We start from the raw sequence: 18,573 nt of genomic DNA, 5'->3' as shown, positions 1-18,573 counted from the left end.
GAGTTTATTGTGACAAGAGTGCAGTGCAATTACGTTGATAAAACTTAAAATAGTACAGGTAAGCTCTGACACAGACAGAAATGCTCATACAGCACAAACGCACGCCTATGCACGCAAACGCACCCTTATTATCTCAATGAACAAGGCTGGGCTGCTTTTACACTATGGTATGTCACACCTACTTGTTTCTCTTGCCTCGTGTGCACTAACCTTTAAAAATGTGTACATAGGGTAGGCTGCTTCCCAGTGTTCTTTTGTTTAAATATAATGTACTGATTTTGAAAAGATTGTCATTTTGCTATGGATTGTGGCAACTTTTCCTGGGAATATAAAGAACATAATACATCTGACTACCAACTTGTCCCTGTATCACTTCACATTACTCATATCATTTTGGTGCAGCTCCTATTGGAGTCTTTATTTACCAGCCTCTTTACCACTTCAACCTTCGATCAACACTAGTTTCCCCCCCCCCCCAACTTTTTGGTTAGCTACTTAAACCTGATGCATACCTGCTGTATATGTAAATATTTTTTGGGTTTGGGTTAGGGTTTCTTATCTTTTCAAAATTTCTTGTGGTAAGAAATTGAGAAGAGCTTTAAATCAACATTTGCACAATTCTTGGATTATCTTTGGAAATCTCTGAGATTAATTTTGAAACACGTTAACTCTGACACATGTTATTTAATCACACTGAAAATCAGTCATCTGAACTCCTCATCATAAGTTACATGTACATGTAATCAGGGGTGAACCCTCTGGACAAGCAACTGTTTGGGGCCATGTGGAAAAATAATTCAGTGGACGGGCAATACTCCACAACTCCTAGGGGCACCCTTCTATCTAGCCAATGACAGATTTGTTCAGTAAGTTTGGTTTGGACACGTCATGTAAGCTGCATTGACTCCCTTACACTGGCATAGCCTATAAATATCAATATCAGTTTGATTGTGATACTGGTCTTGCACCACTGTGAGCACAACTGTGTTGTCTTTGATGCCTCAGCTTCAGTCAGCACATGAAGAAACCAGATGATCTCGTGTTCTCATCTGGGCCGCTGCCCTTTGTTATGTAGATCACATAGACATTCTGCAGTTTGTACAAATTGAGAATCTTATTCTGCACAGGTAAAGTTCAAATCTGACAAACAGATATATTTAAGAGGGCGGCCCAGTGGGGCGGGGGTAGCCTCACAGCAAGAAGGTTCTGGGTTTGAATCCAGGCCGACTGGGGCCTTTCTGTGTGGAGTTTGCATGTTCTCCCTGACACTTTAATTGATCCCAGCATTAGGGTAAGATACAGAAAGATGAAGTAATCTGCAATATACAAACAGAACATAGCAGTAATGACGTTATCACTCATAATAAAAATGACCATATGCCACCTGTAGAATGCAAATGCAAGTATTGATGCACTGATGCAACTAATGCTGCACTTTTTTTATTTTATTGTCACTGTTATTATTTTCAGGGACACTGTATTTACAGACATAAAAACATAAATCCCTTGACATTACAGATGAAGTTGACCCCTTTTTGAACCCGTGAGCTCTGTCGCCCTCTGGTGGAGGCTGTATGCGGGAGGAGAGGGCGCAGGTCCGGTTGTTATGGTGAAGCATTTCCCCCGAGGGCTGGCCGGAGCTGGGGACAGCAGCTGATTCAGTTTCACAGCCAGCCGCAGACCTGACAGGAGCCACCGCCAAACAGCCCGGAGGTAAGATGTCGCCACCTTGTTTACTGTCACTTTACGCCAAGGAAGTAGACGGTGCTCGGTCTAAGCCGCCTTGTATGAGAAGTTGTCGCTGAGACGACATTTAGTTAATACTTTAAACTGCAGCGCGGCTCCGGTTGTCGCGTAGCTGATCGCTAGCTAACCTGAGGCTAAGGTAACGTTAGCATGACTTAACATCAAAGGTACCGCGCCGCTCAACAGGTGCTCTTAACATTTATTAACAATTATTTCGGATAAACTCTAATGTGCTGGCTTTGTGGGAACTCGTGTGTCATCAGTGAAGTGGGGCTGTTAAATTGAGCTGCTTAAGTTACCTGTATAAGCACCTGTCGAGCCTGTCTGTGGACCGCTAGATAGGTTAGCTAATCCGTATGGGACCTGAGCTAAGTGCTCCGTTGTTGTTGGTAAATGCTCTTTATTATCATTCAACTTTACAATAACTTTTACCAAACTGTTAGAGTTGATACGCGGAAGTTATTTATCTGTAAACTTTTTTTTAATTACGATGAATATTAACATTACATCGTCGTGAGAGGGAGACGTGCAAAACTATTATTACTTTCTGTCAGTGGTACATCGGTTTGGCCGAAGTCTGTTTGACACATTTACACTCACCTGCCAAAACATTAGGTACACTAGTGAGCATGAATGCATTCTAGTATAATAATCCTGCACTAAATCCTGGCTTCATGACTGTTAATAGTTTATGTTTTTGTTTATGTTATGTCAGTTTCTGTTTATGATCATTTTGGAGGATGTAGTTTGTGGTGCTGGTAAACTGGATTGCATTTAAAGTGTTTCTATTATTTAGCCTAGCCCACTGATTTAGATGGGGTTGTCAAAATAATAGAAACACACTTACACTACAAGCTATATCCTCCTAAATGAAAGCGCAGTTCAATCAACAGCTCTCTCAGTTATTTTAAACTAATGCTAAATACCGTAACCTTTATGAAGCTAAGCTTTGGGGCAGGACTGTTCTATCAGAATGCATTCATGTTCACTGGTGTACTTAATGGGCTGGTAAGTGGAGCTCATAGTCCAACCCAGTGATTACTACAATATACTTATATGATTCATTCTGTAAATTGGTTGGAAGGTAATAAATCCATCACAAAAGTGCCTAGGTAGAATTTCCAACACTGTGTGTATGTGCTGAAATAGTGATTTGATTAATCAAATAATCAACAATTGAATAATAGTTTCACTTATTAAACAAACAAAAAAAGCTGATTTTCTTGTCATCTATTATAGTAAACTGCATATCTTTGTTTAGGACTATTTTAATTTATCAAGCAAGACTCTGTGTTGAGAAATCTTATACAAAAAGTGTTGGTCAGTTGCAAAGATAATTGATTCATTGGCTAATTGTGAATCCAGTCATAGCTGCTGCCCCAAACCCTGAGTTGAGACTGGTTGCATCCAAAGTAGAAACTAAGTAATATGTAATTATATTGTACCTTGCTGACTACTTGACTTCAACTCTAGATCTCTGACTTCTGACTCTGGCATCTAAATGCAAAGCCATTCATTCTTGTCAAGCCACCCAGGCCCGTCTCGCTCTCACGTGTTCCCATGTGTGGTGTGGTCAAAGTACTTCTTTAACAGGATTTCTTTGGTCGGTATGGTCAAATATTTGCAGGTTTCACAATATATATCCCAGGATTAGCTAATGTGACGGCACACACACACACAGTATTGCGTGCTTTTCAAAGATCAAGGAGAAAAATAATAAAATGATCAGATTACATTTAACCAGGCGCGCTGGCTGTAATCACGTCCAGTGTATGCAGCAGTGGCTGCTGTTATAGCTGCACTTAGTTTGAAACTCTGGAGGGACAAAGACCTGAACCTTGTGTACCGTCTACTTGGAGTAGTTTCATGAAGAACTTTCTTTGTAATCCTGATATATTTTGTCTTCATGTTAAGATAATTCCAACAAATCAGATGACTCAGGCAGATTTGGCTCTCTTTGACATTCTTCCTCTTGTACATGACCTCCCTCATGTTTTTCCTCCGTCTGTCCCTACTGAGGCTTTTCTTTACCATCGTGCCTGTACGTTTAAATGTGAGACATTCTGCAGGAAGATGTCATATACATCTCGTCCCGTGGGCACTATGTTTGTCCGTATTTTTCCTTCCACCTCTGCGCCTACATGATCTTACTTCCTGCTTAGGAGCAGTCGGAAGAGTTAAAGTAGGCTTGTCCGTCTGTCTCCTCCCCATCCTTCCTCCTCCTCATTTTCTCCTCTATCTGCTTCACATTCTTTCCTCCACATCCTTTTGCCCTCTCATTCCATATCCTGCCCTTCCGAGAAACCTGTGACACTTTGTGTTTTTAGTCTATGTATCCAAATCTGTCCACATCATGCGTCCACCCACGCTTTATTTTTCTCATGGTCTCTCCCTACTCTTGGCTACTTGGCAGAATTACAGAGATTTCTGAGTGATTACACAGAGCCGCTCAAAACTTTACACATGACGGGGCTTAATGTAGTTCCTACTCCCTTTCTCTCTTGTGGCCAGTCTGTCCTTCCTTCAAGTGCTGCAGCTACAATTATTTCTCATGTCCAGACTCAATTGTCTTGTCCTCTCCAAGCTACAGTCCCCCATTTGAGGATATTCAAGCTAACACTAACACTGTTTATTAACCATTTTTATCTGTGCTTCTTCCATAACTGATTTTTAATGTGTGCAGTAATCGACAAACACAACCTTTATGAGTGTTTGGCAGGCAGTTTTGGTCTCTTGGCATTGTTTCAGATTACAAGCGCGATCGTTCCCGAATCATCAAACTACACTGACTCAGCTTTGTTTGTTTCAATGAACTAGTCGGGAACATCCTGCATGTCGCATCAAATAGCACATTGTGCTACAGCAGCTCTCTGGAGCTGTTTCGTGATGACAAACTATAAACTAGGTACACAGCACCTCGTGTATCCAGATTTAAGGCTGAGCAGGAGCGTTAGCTGTATTTACTGCTCTGCTCTTGTAAGTTCAGTCCCAAGCTGTTATACTTAGGTACCACCCGCTTGATGAATGTGTGGGCTTCAGTGTGTGTGTTCATAGTACTCTATTCATACAAGCAGTTGAATGAAAGTTTATGTTCCTCACCAGGCGTAGACTGCCCTTCCTGTTAGGTCATTAAGTAAAAAAAGTCAGAAGACCACAAATGTCAGCTTGACATGGGCACATAAAAATATTAGTGGCGTTTCTCAGTGTGTGTGTGCGTGTGTGTTATGCAGCCATGCTAGAGTTTGTACAATATCAGTGATCTCACCTTTTTTTCCTGTCTGTCTGGTCTTAGCCTGATTCAGAGAATCACATGGCTCTTACACGGTCTTGCCACCAACAAATTCCTCATTCTCCATTTATGCCAGGGCTTAATAGAGGAAAAAGAGGAACATAGGAATTAAATGCTAGCTCATGTCACTGTATTCATTATAAGTTCTTCAATGGCCTGTAATCGGGTACATCAATAAGGTAGGATGACAGAAATTAATCTCAGTTAACGTTCAGTTAATTGTATTTTTGCCATTTATCATCGAATCAATTTAATTACTTTCTCAGACTGAGCTGCTAGTTTGTCAGAGTATAGGGCAGCAATCCCACGCTGTGAGGACCCTGAATATTTATTTAGTTTGCTTGGTTACGTCAAAATGATGGCTCTATAACCGTAGCCACTTTCAGAAGTGCATTTTCAAGGCTCTGAGACATTTATTGAACTAAAAGACTATAGTTAAGGGAGAGTAAAAGTTAAAAAGAACCATCTTCTCCTCAGTATTGGTTGACAGAGACAGGACCCAGAAAGGAAGGAGTATTGCTGAGTGATCTGCATATGTACACGATTCCTGTGCTCAGGACTAGTGTGTAGAAATTAGTTGTAGAGATACACACCTGCCCCGGGGTAGCTGTGAGCTTATTTCAACATCACCAACAGGTTCTGCATATTGCTATTTATTTAATGTATTTGTTTAAGTTGCTCCCTAATTACAGTGGATTAGGCAGAATTACCATTACAGCATTATAACAATAGAAGTGCTTCACCTTCAGTCCAGTTATTACACTTTCTTACACACTTTTCGGTTGCTGACATGTTGCATTTACAAAGATACTGGGTCTTCTTGTAATGTGTTTTGAGCTAAATCATTACTCCACACCTACAAACCTTTAGAATATGTCAGTCACTGCTTTCATGTTTTAACTTACAATTAGGTATCATTGTGTTTAAGAATTAGTTGGTTGTTTCTGTGATTCTGTATCACTGTGTGGATACAACTGCTGAACAATAAATATAGATATTTAGTAGGAAGAGATGTGTTTCGCGTTCCTCTACCTGGATTTTCCAAGCTTAGCAGTAAACATCATAGTGTCTGAGCTTCTGCCTCAGCTCCATTTCCCTAATACCCCTTACAGATTGGCTTTGGTTGAGATTTGAGTTGTCTGGCTCGCTCCTCCAAGACCGCTAATCAGGAAACACTGACCTGTGCCTTCAGTGTGTACTTGTGCCTATAAATGCATTATGGGAGAATGAGATTATCTGTGTGGTACTTTGGCCTGAAGGTGTAAGTGTGCCTGTCTGATTCCAACTTTATTTACTTCCTCATCTCTTGTTATGTACACCTAATTACTATTTCCATTTGCCTATCTAATGACCTATCAAATAATTACATAGGTGTGTCTAATGTACCAGCAGCATCAGGTATTTTGTACCTTAGCTAGCACTTAAAGTTGTACATAACCTGTTACCAGGGAGAAATTTAATCTGTCGATGAGATTTTGTCTCTCAAACGACTCAGGGCGAATAGGGTTGTTTGAGGAATAATGTTTGCACCAAGGCTTAGTCACACAGATGGATTTATGCTGTTTTCCAGAGCAGGCTTTTTGTTGATGTTGTCGCATAGAGTTTCATTCCTCGAAGGTTGCTTTCAGTGTAGCCTCAAAATTTGTTTACATTTAAATAAAATTACCTTTAAGGAACTAGTGGCGTGCTCGGTTGAAATGGACGTGCTCTGAACAAACCGATAGCAGCTTGTAGTTTTCTCAAGAAATGGTCAGTGAACTGCATCTTGCTAATGATGTGCTGTATTTCCTCAAACTGCATTTTCAGAAGCTATAATACAGGAATTAAAACATTGTGTGAATATGCTGCCAATGCCCCATGGTAACAAAGACAGTATAAGGATGAAAACATACTATTATAAAAACGTAACACAAAGCCGCTGTGACAACTGGTCATCGAAATGACTTCAAACCCTTGGGGCTGAAGTGAAGAACAGACAGACGCCGACATTTATGTGTGAGGTATTAAGAAGTCTTGTGTCCAACTGAAACAGTCGTTTTAACCTTGCCTTAACATCTTCACAGTTCTTAGCTTTCACATTAAATAGGGCGTGTGTCCGTGCAGCACATTGTGATACTGCAGTCATGTCAAAGTACACCACGTAAAAGGCCTGCTATTATATTATTAGGCCTGCACAGATCCTGTGATCAGGGGAGGCTGTATTGTCTGGATGAGGGCTTAAACACAGTGAACCGGTTTTATTGTCACGATCACCTGATCAGTGATTGCTGCTAAAAGAAAAATGGACAGAGACAAAAGAGGCACACATTTATTGTCTGCTCGGTATATAGGCCACAGTTTACTCTGTGAGCTGCGTTAACATTATTGTGACTTTGGCGTGAGGTTATTTAGACTAAAGAAATTTCCTACACTTCCAGTTACCTTCAGTGGAAAACATTCCACGTGCAGCCTCATTCTCACAATGCTAGGTAATATATAAGATGTACACTGCCATCGAATTGACACTGACATTTAAAGAGTATTCATCACGGCTTCTTTATGACTTTTCAAATGTTAATGGCCTACAGTCAAACAGTCTAAAGAGTTTATTGGGGCTTCTGATGTGTACAAAATCAACAGAAGTAAATGCAGAGCCAGACATGGTTAGGTGGTCTGAGCTTGTTCGGACGCCTTGGATAAATAAAATGTGATTTAGTAATTTAATCAAATCCGATGGCATCATATAACTAAATATAGCAACTGAAAGCTATAGCTGTAAATTGATTCTGTGTTTTTAATTTCTACACAAAACTTTTAAGATTGCGATCTTTACTCCAACGATCTCTCAGATCATGTGTGGAATTATCCAAGTCATACAGCAGGTAAGTTCCTGCAGGGATTTGAACCATTTCTCCAATCCTTTCTCCTTTAAAGCTCCTTCGAATGCCACAACATGTTTCTGACTCTAAAGCCTCATGATTATTGGCTGTTATTTAACGTGACATTCATCATCTGTGCACTCCATGCCTATTTGTGTGTTGTCTGGATGGGCGATCTGTGTAGTGGCAAAGAAATTTCTGCGTTAGGTTATTACCGTGAATTTAAGGAAATCCTTACATTGTAGCCTGTTACAAAGAGTGAGAGTTAGGCATCCTAAAAATAGTAGGTGTGCACAGCAGGAACAAATGGCTAAAGTCTGTCTGTCCGCAAGATAAGACCTATTACGCTCACGGTTGGCCAGGCAACAACCTAAAAGAAATTATTATGGTAGGGCTTCATGAACGATATATGGCTTTTAATTGTTCCGTTACAGAGTTGACAGCTCATTCACAAAACAGCAGCTTCAGATTACTTCTTAGGATGATGGGTGGGGGGTAAAGGGATAAGGAGTATCTTTCGAACTTTTTAACACCTGAATACTGTGGAAATATATTTTTACTCATTGTTTCTGGTAACAGTATTGTTCTCAGTGGGAACAGAGATGCTGTGCTTTAGACTGAAGGATGGTCGGCAGGGCAGGAGTAGGTTTGGTGGTTGAGATGTGAAGGACATCACAGACATAGCTGTTGGTCACTGTGATTCTCAATCCGCTTTTCTGTAAGTTGTCTTCAACTTCCCCGATAAAGAGTCAACACCCGTGCAGTGTCTGAGGAATCTGTGCTCTCATCTCACACAATCGACAAGCTTTCAATCCGCCTCAACTGTTTTTCTAGACATGCTAACATTGTTGAACATCTACCATTTTCCCACCGTGTATGAAATTTTCTGCACTCGCTTGCTGTCTTGCGTTTCTTTGGTTCTGCTGTTTGCAGTCACCTGTAACTAAAGTCACATCGTCTTCTTTCTTTGTGGAGAAGCTGCACTTGCGCCACCTGTTGTTAACACTTAATGATGCAATACTGTCAAGTGCAAGTTCCATGTTTGGGCTATTTTATAAAAATATAATAAAAAAAATGGACCACTGGCCACAGTTGGCCCACGGCCCATACTTTGGACACCCCTGGATTAAAGTCTAAGAGGAACTCTTTAACTTTGTTAGTATTAATGATCTTCTGTACACCCATTTGACATCTAATAAGCTGAGTAATGGAGTGCTGTGGTCTACCCAATTTTTCAGGAACTGTCTGCTTGCTGCAGTCGCTCTGTGGCCTGGAGCTACTGTCTTGTCAGTCAGTCTCTATCTCACTGAGTGCCTCTAGTTGACCTTCCTCTCAGCGCTCACAGGCCTCGGCCTAAATAATATATGAGCAGCCTGGAAAGAGCGTGTGTGAGCCGTGTAACCCGGCTTGAAAGTTAACGAAAGGTAATGAGAGCGATCTCGCTGACCGAGGTTGCCAGGGTTAGAACTTGCACTGAGAGATGTCACATATGAGCTATTTAACCGCTTTCCATAGCATCACTCTCGGTCTCACACTGCGGGCACTTACGATGTCTGAAAAATGTGTATTGGGCTCCGGGGTGTGTCAATCATTAATGAAAAGCGTCCCACCATCTCATGTTTCCTTTGGGAGAGGAGTGGGAGAGGAGGGAGTAGAGGGAAGGAGCTCAGGGGTTAAAGATAACAGGATTAGGAGAGCACATGCGTACATTATACTGTAACACAGCACTCACATTTTCTCTCCCTGCCCACAGAGTGAAGACGGTGTCATTGAGGAACGGGTCACTGAAACCTTCATATGCATCTCTCTTCTTCTGAAGACCTTCCATAAAGTGCACAAACACGTCACAGAAGTTGTGGAATATATCAGTTACCATCCAGATGTTTGAATACTTTCTGCAATAACTGGAGGAGTCCAACGAATCTCTCTTTTTAGTGTCATTGAGCTTCTTGGTTCTTGTAGGTAGTTCTTCATGCCTGTGGATTTATTGTTCACAGTCACATATGGATTCTCAAATATTCACCCCTCTGTTGGATCCAAGTCTTGGACACAATCAACCAAAATATAAATTAGGTGGAGAATCTGAGAATAAGAGTACTTCGACTCTGGCTTTCTAGCTCTACCTTTATTTCTTTCTTCCTGTCTTACCTCCCAAGCGGACCATTGGCCAGGTCGCAGTTGAAATGGATGGGAGGACTGACGGCTGGTTTGTTTTGGACACCTGTCTACTGCCATTCCACTTTGGCACGATACGAGTTTTTACATAAAAGATGGGAAAGAAACATTGCATTTATTTTTCGCTTACGTTTAAGGTCATGGAGATATCCGTCACCTGATTGCACAACTTGTTTTGTTTCATTATAACGTGGACATTTCTGCTTTGTACTTGGTGGTAATCCCACAGACAAATTGCAGTATCTTTTTGGAGTCTTCCTACAGGCCCTAATGTAGGCCTGTTTGGCCTGACTGAACGGTCTCTTTAAGTGGCACAAGGGAAGCCCGACACTTTTGAAAGGATTTAATATCCTCACAGACTAACTGGAACAAACCGCAGTGTAGCAGCAAAGCCGCCGCAACCGGTGGCGGTGTCGTGGTGTCATGGCTGCGGATCACGGCGAGCTGCTGGCTGAGATGGCGACGATAGGGCGTCTGAGCGCCACAGAACGCCTGAAACACGCCCAGAAGCGCCGCGCTCAGCAGCTCAAGACTTGGGCACAGATGGAAAAGGATGCGGCCAGAGGGTCAAGAGCCAAAGCAGATAAGAAGAAGCCACGCACCACCAAAGTGACATTCCCCAACGCTGTCACCCTGCTAGATGCAACTGCCCGTAACGATGTTGTGGAGGGTAGGTGAAAATGTGCTTGCAGCGGAAACACAAAAAGTTCATATTAGAAAGCATCAGTGTTTATGTACAGAAAAGCTTTGACAAAAATGATGGCTTATCCTGAGCTATAAGCACTTTACAGTAGAAATATGGTGCTGTCATGGTGACTCTAACAATTCAAAGGAAGTGAACCATGCATAACTTATGCTGTGTAATCAAGGCTAATTATAGAGGCAAGGCTTTTCATTGTTCATGTTCATTGTACATAACCCACCTTGGTATCTCTATTTAAAGCAGATGTAATGTGTGCCAAGTGTTTATATGAAAAGGACTCTGCCCAGGCGGTCAGTCATAATGTTGTGTGTGCGTGCTTTCAATAGTGAGGGAGCTGCTGAACAACGGCATCAGCCCAGATCTGGTCAACGAGGACGGACTGACGGCTCTACACCAGGTACCTCAACCAAGGACAAGATGCCTTACTGCCTTACACCGCATCTGTTAACTGTGAATTGTGTTAATTAAAATGCACAACCAAGATAGATACACTGCCTGGCCTTTGTCAGCTGGATTTAACTAAGCAAATAGGTAGGAGCCTCCTATTGGATAATTACTGCATGGGTGATTATGTTTCAGCTGGTAACAAGTTATTTAAGCCCAACTGATGCAATGAGTAGCTTCCCCTTTCTTAAACAACCATGTCTAAAGACACATCCTGTGGTTGTGGTAAAGATGTTAGTCTGTAGGAGAAGGGTCAAATCATTGGCATGCACCAAGCAGAGAAAAACATCTAAGGAGACTGTAGAAACTACTAAAATTGGGTTAAGAACTGGATGGATAGTGGAAACCAGCGCATCAGGGTAAGAAGAGAGGCAGATGAAGTGATGCACCCATCATGCCTAGTGTCTACTGTACAAGCCTGTGGGGGCAGTGCTATGATCTGGGGTTGCTGCAGTTGCTCAGGTCTAGGTTCAGCAACATTATGTGTCCAAAGAATGAGGTCAGCTGACTACCTGAATATACTGAATGACCAGGTTATTCTATCAATTTGTTCCCTGATGGCACGGGCATATTCCAAGATGACAATGCCAGGATTCATGGGGCTCAAACTGTGAAAGAGTGGTTCAGGGAGCATGAGACATCATTTTCACACATGGATTGTCCACCACAGAGTCCAGACCTTAACCCCATTGAGAATCTTTGGGATGTGCTGGAGAAGGCTTTGTGCAGTGGTCAGACTCTCCCATCATCAATATAAGATCTGGGTGAAAAATGAATGCAACACTTGATGGAAATAAATCTGGTGACATTGCAGAAGCTTATCTAAACAATACCACAGCGGTGACTGCTAGGTCACCTTCTGTGACCCAGAGTGTGTATTTATGTTGTACGCAGTCACAGCTTTCAGGTCACCAAGTACTGTTTGCCTTTATTATGTCTCAACCTTTTCTTATCTTCTGTTAGTTTACACAAAGTCACAGTTTTGTTTCCTACCTTTTAGTTAGTGGGCCAGAAGTTGGAAATGTGAAGGGATTTGTGTTTATTTGTGTTCTTACATTCCCTTCCTGGACATTTACAACCAGATTTAGAGGGAGTCATCGAACGAGTACTGTGTTTTGTTTGGTGGGACTTTAAGACACATAAGTTGTTTAGTCTTTAGAATTTAAATAGGGATTTTCTCCCCCTTATTTTTGATCTACTTATAATTTCTCCTTATAAGTTAGCTCATAAGCTACTTTTACACGCTCATGAGAGAAGTGTTTGTTAGCACAGAGAACTCTTTATAAAAGCAGTCGACTCTGCTCTTCCCCTTGGGAAACTTGGTGTTTACATAGCAGAGGGCTGACCCATGCATGCAGATTTCTTTCACAAGACAGTGTAACAGCTGCCAAAAATTTGTCCATTTCTGGTGGTTTAGTTGCAGTATCAGATTCTTTGTGTTGGTCCGTGCGTCTGGTGTTCTCTTTGTATTTGTTTACATATCTACATGCGCTCTCTCCTTTCAGTGCTGTATTGATGATTTTGTGGAGGTGGTGCAGTGCCTGTTAGACGCCGGCGCGTGTGTGAATGCCTGCGACAGTGAGCTGTGGACACCGCTGCACGCTGCTGCCACCTGTGGACACACAGGGCTGGTGCAGCTCCTCATTCAGGCGTGAGTCTCCACTTTTCTCGGTTTCGCTATATAGCAGGAAATTCCTCAGCTGGTATATTAAAGCATTGTTGCAGTGTGTCATGATAAATGCCGTGTTATCCTGTTGTTTTCAATACCACTGCATGGACAGATGTAAACCCGTCATGGCAGGAGAACATAGTTTGCAAATGCAAATATGGCTGCAGTTTGACTGTGAAAACACTGTGCTCAGTATATTAGGGTGTGTTGCTCAGATCCAGTTCACTTTGCATACGGATGCATGGATGAATACACGCTTGTGTCTGTGTACATGTGTGTGGCTGCGTGCTTTCAGTGGGGCTGACCTACTGGCTGTCAACGCGGATGGCAACATGCCCTACGACCTCTGTGAGGACGAGGCCACCCTCGAGCTGCTGGAGACGGTCATGGCCGAGCAGGGTCAGTAAGCAGAGTCTAATCATCTGAACTGTTGTGGTCAAGTCAGAAATGATTGTGGTATCATGAATAGTCATTCATTTAACAGTTTCGTTCAACAGGTTTCGTTAAACTGCTGTCTCTGTGTGCTCACTTGTGCAGGGATCACTCAGGACCGTATAGACGAGTGCAGAGGGGCTAAAGAGGCATCCATGCTGGCAGACACACGGGCTCTGATTGAGAGTGGAGCAGACGTAAACACACAGGACAGTAATGGAGGAACACTGGTGAGAAAGAGGGACAAGTGCAGATGAACACACAACTTAATCGAAAGCTTAATGCTCCCTACAGAGTGTTGTGTAATTAAGATGTTTCAGGCCAGAGAGTTTAACTCTATGTGTGATCTTGCTGTGCATTCACAGTCATAGGAACTCTCAAAAATAGAGAATATTAATCATTTACACATTGTTTTGTTCAAATGCCAGTCAGCCAATACTGTCACACAACAATATATAGATTCTGGAGAATGTATTTATTTATTTGCCAAATGTCGTCATGAGTGCTGCTTCAGTGTTGTTCCGTGTTGAATTCCTCTCAGCTCCATATCGCATCTGCCAACGGCTACATGTCTGTGGCAGAGCTGTTACTAGAGAACAAGGCTCAGGTGGAGGTGAAGGACGCTGACGGCTGGACGCCGCTACATGCTGCCTCCTGCTGGGGACAGGTTAGTACTGCACTCCAAAAAAAACTACCTCTTTTCTCAACTGATCCACTGACAGTCTGTGTGTTTGTTCCATAGATTCAAATGGTGGAGCTGCTGGTGGCCAACGGAGCCAGTCTAAACACAAAGTCTTCTCTGGAGGAGACACCTCTAGGTGAGTCCGGCAGTTATTTTGGTCTTCTGTCTTGCAGGAGTTGCCTCTGTTTAAAACCAGTCTAACCGTTGCTGCTGATGCTTCTCCAGATGTATGCATGGATGAGGAGGTCAGAGCCAAACTGATGGACCTGAAGAACAAACACGATGCCATCATGAAGAGCCAGGACAGGCAGAAGGGCACGCTGCAGAGACGAGCGTCGAGCACTGGAAGCAGAGGGTGAGAGGGGAGCTCACGGAAGCAAGATGAAGATAAACGTACGCCAAAGCTGAAGCAGCTGAACTTTGTTCTGCTCCTCTCTCTTTCTGATGTGTCCGTACAGTAAGGTGGTGCGTCGTGTCAGCGTGAACGAGCGCTCCAGTCTGTACCGACGGGAGCACCACAAAGAGGCCATGGTGTGGCAGGAGCGCGGCCGACAGCCTGAGCCGCAGGACGACGATGAGGACAGACAGACTGATAATGAGCTGCAGCAGCAAGTCATGGTGACTGAGCACAAGTGTTTCTTGTTACTGTTCTTGTCTCATTTTCTAAGCACTGATTAAATGTTTCGTTGGATGTCCTCCTTGTGATTCAGCTTGCCAGTGGTGCGGCGACATCACGTTTAGAGGAACTGCAGGCGGCAGACAGGAAAATTATGTCCAGCCTGGGGAACGGGGAGACCTCAGTCTCTCTGTCCTCCTCTGTACCTGGAGAGATGTGGAGCGGCGGAGGCCTTATGGAGCGCAGCGCCTCCTACCAGCTCGGCTCTGCATCTGGAGCCGGGTTTGCCGAGGGCGAGGGGGCAGACGGTATGTCTCGGGAGAAATCGCACCACACGCTGGCCGACCTGAAACGTCAGCGGGCAGCTGCTAAGCTCAATAAGTACCCGGCACCTCAGCCGCCCCGGCCTCCTGCTTTAGAGGAAGAGCCTTCTGCTGCAGCGGCCGAGGTTACAACAACTGAGGCCCAGGCAGAGCTCCAGATAACCCCCACTACAGAGCAGGTGGTCTCCCCCAGCGAGGTGTACTTCACCCCAGCCAGCGGAGATCCTCCTCTACTTAAACTTCGAGCCCCCGAGGAGGAACAGTCCAGCAATAAGGAGCCGTGCTGTGGACTCATGTAGCTAGCCTCACACACTCAGACATACTCAGCGCAGAGAAGCTGAGTGTGTTGTACTCCAAAAGTGGCAAAAACCTTTCAAAACAGACACGCCTTCAATGAAGATTGGAACTTAAGGCCACATGCCAATGAAGGTTTGATCTGAACAACAGTTCACATGAACTAAATCTACGTGCTCACTTCCTGATAACTCATCTTTTCCTTTAATAAACCACACTTCCATCTCCAGGTCCTAGCATTCCCTCTCACTCCTCTTTACTAGGAGGCTGCACAATATGTTGGATGTCAGGGAGATACAGTCAGTCACCAGCAAAGATCTGCTCCACTCAGTCTTTGTGGTCATCTTAACTACTCAAATAGGTTGATTAGTCAGATAGTTTTATGTGAAGACAAATGACATTAAATCACAGCAGCTTTAGTTTAAATGAAGAATGTGGTTCTATCTTATTTACTGAATGAGTGCTCTGAAAGGTACGTGATCTATATTTCCATGCATTTACATTAGGAGCCGGATAGTTAGGACTGATGGGTCATGATCGTTTCTGCTTATACAATGGATATACACCAACATTAGACTGAGAGCATATTGAATTTAGTTCTTTTTCAGTGCACTGAAACGTTTCAACATGTGTAATGGTGCAGTTTGTAAATGAAACCTTTGTAATTTTTAAATCAGTGGAAAATTTCCACAGCCCATCAGAACTATCAGATCCCTATTTTTCTGTCAGTATTTCTATTTTTCTACCCTCACAATGAAATCACATTATTTATTCTGTCTGATACTGAGAGTACATTACCTGTACCATTTTTAAAGATGAATATAACTGTAAAGAAACCGCGTGAGGGCAGACTATTTTTGTGAATTCTAAAGAGAAGACATTTAATTTTATTTGTCGAACCGACTGAACTTGACATATGATTGTGTATCAGAGGTTGGTGCCTTCATCACTGTAGGTTTGCGATGCTTGCACGAAGTCCCACGTGTACATTTGCCGAGCAGTGGGATTAAATGAAACTGACACGGACTTCATGTAACGTCGGTGCACTCCAATTTCTGTATTGCATTTCAGTTTTGTTAGTGATTTTTACTGATCTGTTTAGAAAAACAAAACATAAAAAAAACTTGTTTTCACAAAGGATGTTTGTATTTTTTTATGCTTTAACTGAATATATGTGGGTATTATGGCTGTTTGGGAATGTGTTGGAAGAAAGGACAGGGTCAGATAACAGAGAGGCTGACCTGGACTGACTGTTACAGGCCGTCTGAAGGAGGAGGACTCCCCCTTGTGGTGAATATATGCAGTTGCACATATTTCACACTCATCCACTCATGCCTTTTCCTCACTTTCAGCTCCTTGAAGGTCACAGTCTGATCTGATCCATCTGTCACGGCAGCACCTGATACACAGTAAACCTTACTGGACACATTAGTTATGTATGTATATATCCATCAAGGAGTGTCATTGCTATGAGGTGGGGGTGCCTGGTCTGGTCTAGGTGGGTGCTACATATTTAAGTAACATCTACACAAATGAATCCAGGTCCAAAAGTTTCATCCTAGTAGCTTCTTCAGCTCTAAAGGGCTGGTGGGGAGCTGGGCTTTATCAGGGCCATCAGAAACTTGCACGACTGGTGCCTGACCTTAAATATCTGAGGGCAAACTAGATTAATTTATTTAAAGCATCAGTCTTTTTGTCATGAAATATGATTTATAATAAACAGAGGGACAATATTAAATGCATTATAAGGAGATTTTATCTCATAAATTGTTCATTTGTTCTGACACAACAACGTGAAGAAGCGGCGCGACCCCTCACACAGCAGCACAAAGAGAGCAGGCTGAGTTTTAGCCAATCAAAGCACTTTATTGCACTGTATAGTGTGACGGTGAGCCAGTAGCCGGCTCTTATAAAAGTGTCATTTAATCTTTTTATCATCATGTGTACAAAACAATTCACACACACTTGTACCGTACAAAATCAACACTATTTACATACAATATACACACACACACACTCAGACACACACTCCATGCAGTCTCTCTCCCATCCAGCCCCCAACCCACAGACGAGTCCTCCGAGTTCCTGATGGGATTTCCTTCTTGATCAGCATCCTCCAGCTTTCTTTCTCACACACACACAAACACACACACAGACACACACACACACTCTCTCAGGGACTGCAAAATGACCGCTACGCTGCTACCAACAAACCCAAACTGCTAAGTGAGCCAAACAAGCGCTAAGCAACTTCTGATATGCATAAAGTTTATTTTTCTCCTCTGAAGAAAAACAATGAGGAAAAAAACAACGAAGAAGAAGAAGAAGAAGAGCGAGATGAGATGACGTCACACCGTGCACCCACAGGAACAGAAAGTCAACAGAAGCCTCATGAATCTCTCCAAATAACATCAACTCTGAATAAAAGCTTTGTTTTTTTTATACAGCCCCACAGGTCTGAAGGATTCCACCAAGACATCTGTTAAACCTTTAATAAAGTTCTTTATTTATCTATTTAAAATCTTATTTACCCTCAGTACGTCTGAGTCAGTGCACACTAGATGGTAACCGCCGTACCAGAGGCCCAGAGGACGTTCTTTACTGGAGATTCACGACAGAATAGATTTGTTTTTTTAGTGGTTATGAATTGTTCTGGTTTTTACGTAAGCAAGGTGACTTAGATTTTCATTTGAAGATGCAGCTTGATGTGTCAAAACACTGAATATTCAGATAAATGAACTGGCAAGAAGAAGCATTTTACTGCAAAGCAACAAAAGTTGAAGGATTAAGCATCGTATAGCAGTGTTCTGGGTGGCAAAACATCTTATATGTATTTAAGCCTCACTTGCCATTTCATTAGGTACACGTGTATGCAAATACGACGCCTATAAAATCTCAGCTTCATGAAGGTTCTGGCATTAAACTCTGCTTTCATTGTGGAGTCTCTGAATTGCACTGTCCTGCACTGACACGTGTTCCTATTATTTTGGCATAGCAGTCTGTGGGCTAGGCTAAATAACAGAAACACTCGATCCACAAACTACATCGTCCAAAATGATCATCCAGTTGAATCTGATGCTGTTTCAACATAAAGTGAACATTAAAAGGGTCATGAAGGAGGATCTAGTGCAGGTCTGTAACATTAGATTGAATTCACTGGTGTACCTAATGAACTGGCAAGTGTTTGAAAATGAACATCTTTTTCAGACCACTAGATGGCGTCTGAGTCCACCCACAGTCCAGTTTATCAGGTGAATGGATGAATGTGTCGATGAGTTTATCAGCAAATAATATTAAATCAGGATGGAAAAGACTCAGACCTATGTCAGAATATGTTTTCTT

General features: G+C 42.6%; 1 protein-coding gene across 1 annotated transcript; it reads left to right on the top strand.

Moving 5' to 3' along the window:
* The first annotated feature begins 1,638 nt into the window (after positions 1–1,638).
* On the top strand, positions 1,639–16,809 carry ppp1r16a (protein phosphatase 1, regulatory subunit 16A). The gene is made up of 11 exons (XM_084565881.1): positions 1,639–1,713; positions 9,647–10,738; positions 11,098–11,168; positions 12,721–12,866; positions 13,180–13,283; positions 13,422–13,546; positions 13,858–13,983; positions 14,059–14,134; positions 14,224–14,353; positions 14,457–14,616; positions 14,709–16,809. The coding sequence occupies exons 2-11, from the start codon at positions 10,492–10,494 to the stop codon at positions 15,234–15,236; spliced, it is 1,713 nt and encodes a 570-aa protein (XP_084422007.1). The 5' UTR covers positions 1,639–1,713; positions 9,647–10,491; the 3' UTR covers positions 15,237–16,809.
* The last annotated feature ends 1,764 nt before the right edge of the window (positions 16,810–18,573 follow it).

The sequence above is a fragment of the Chelon labrosus genome, assembly GCF_963514085.1.
Source record: "Chelon labrosus genome assembly, chromosome: 18".
Taxonomy (NCBI): Eukaryota; Metazoa; Chordata; class Actinopteri; order Mugiliformes; family Mugilidae; genus Chelon; species Chelon labrosus.
Note: the sequence above shows the minus strand (reverse complement) of the source record. Positions and strands in the feature narration are given on the sequence as shown.

Coding starts and splice junctions, on each gene's coding strand:
- ppp1r16a (XM_084565881.1), top strand. CDS start 10,492: ATGGCTGCGGATCACGGCGAGCTGCTGGCTGAGATGGCGACGATAGGG. Junction 10,739..11,097: donor CCGTAACGATGTTGTGGAGG/GTAGGTGAAAAT, acceptor TGCTTTCAATAG/TGAGGGAGCTGCTGAACAAC. Junction 13,284..13,421: donor GACGGTCATGGCCGAGCAGG/GTCAGTAAGCAG, acceptor TCACTTGTGCAG/GGATCACTCAGGACCGTATA.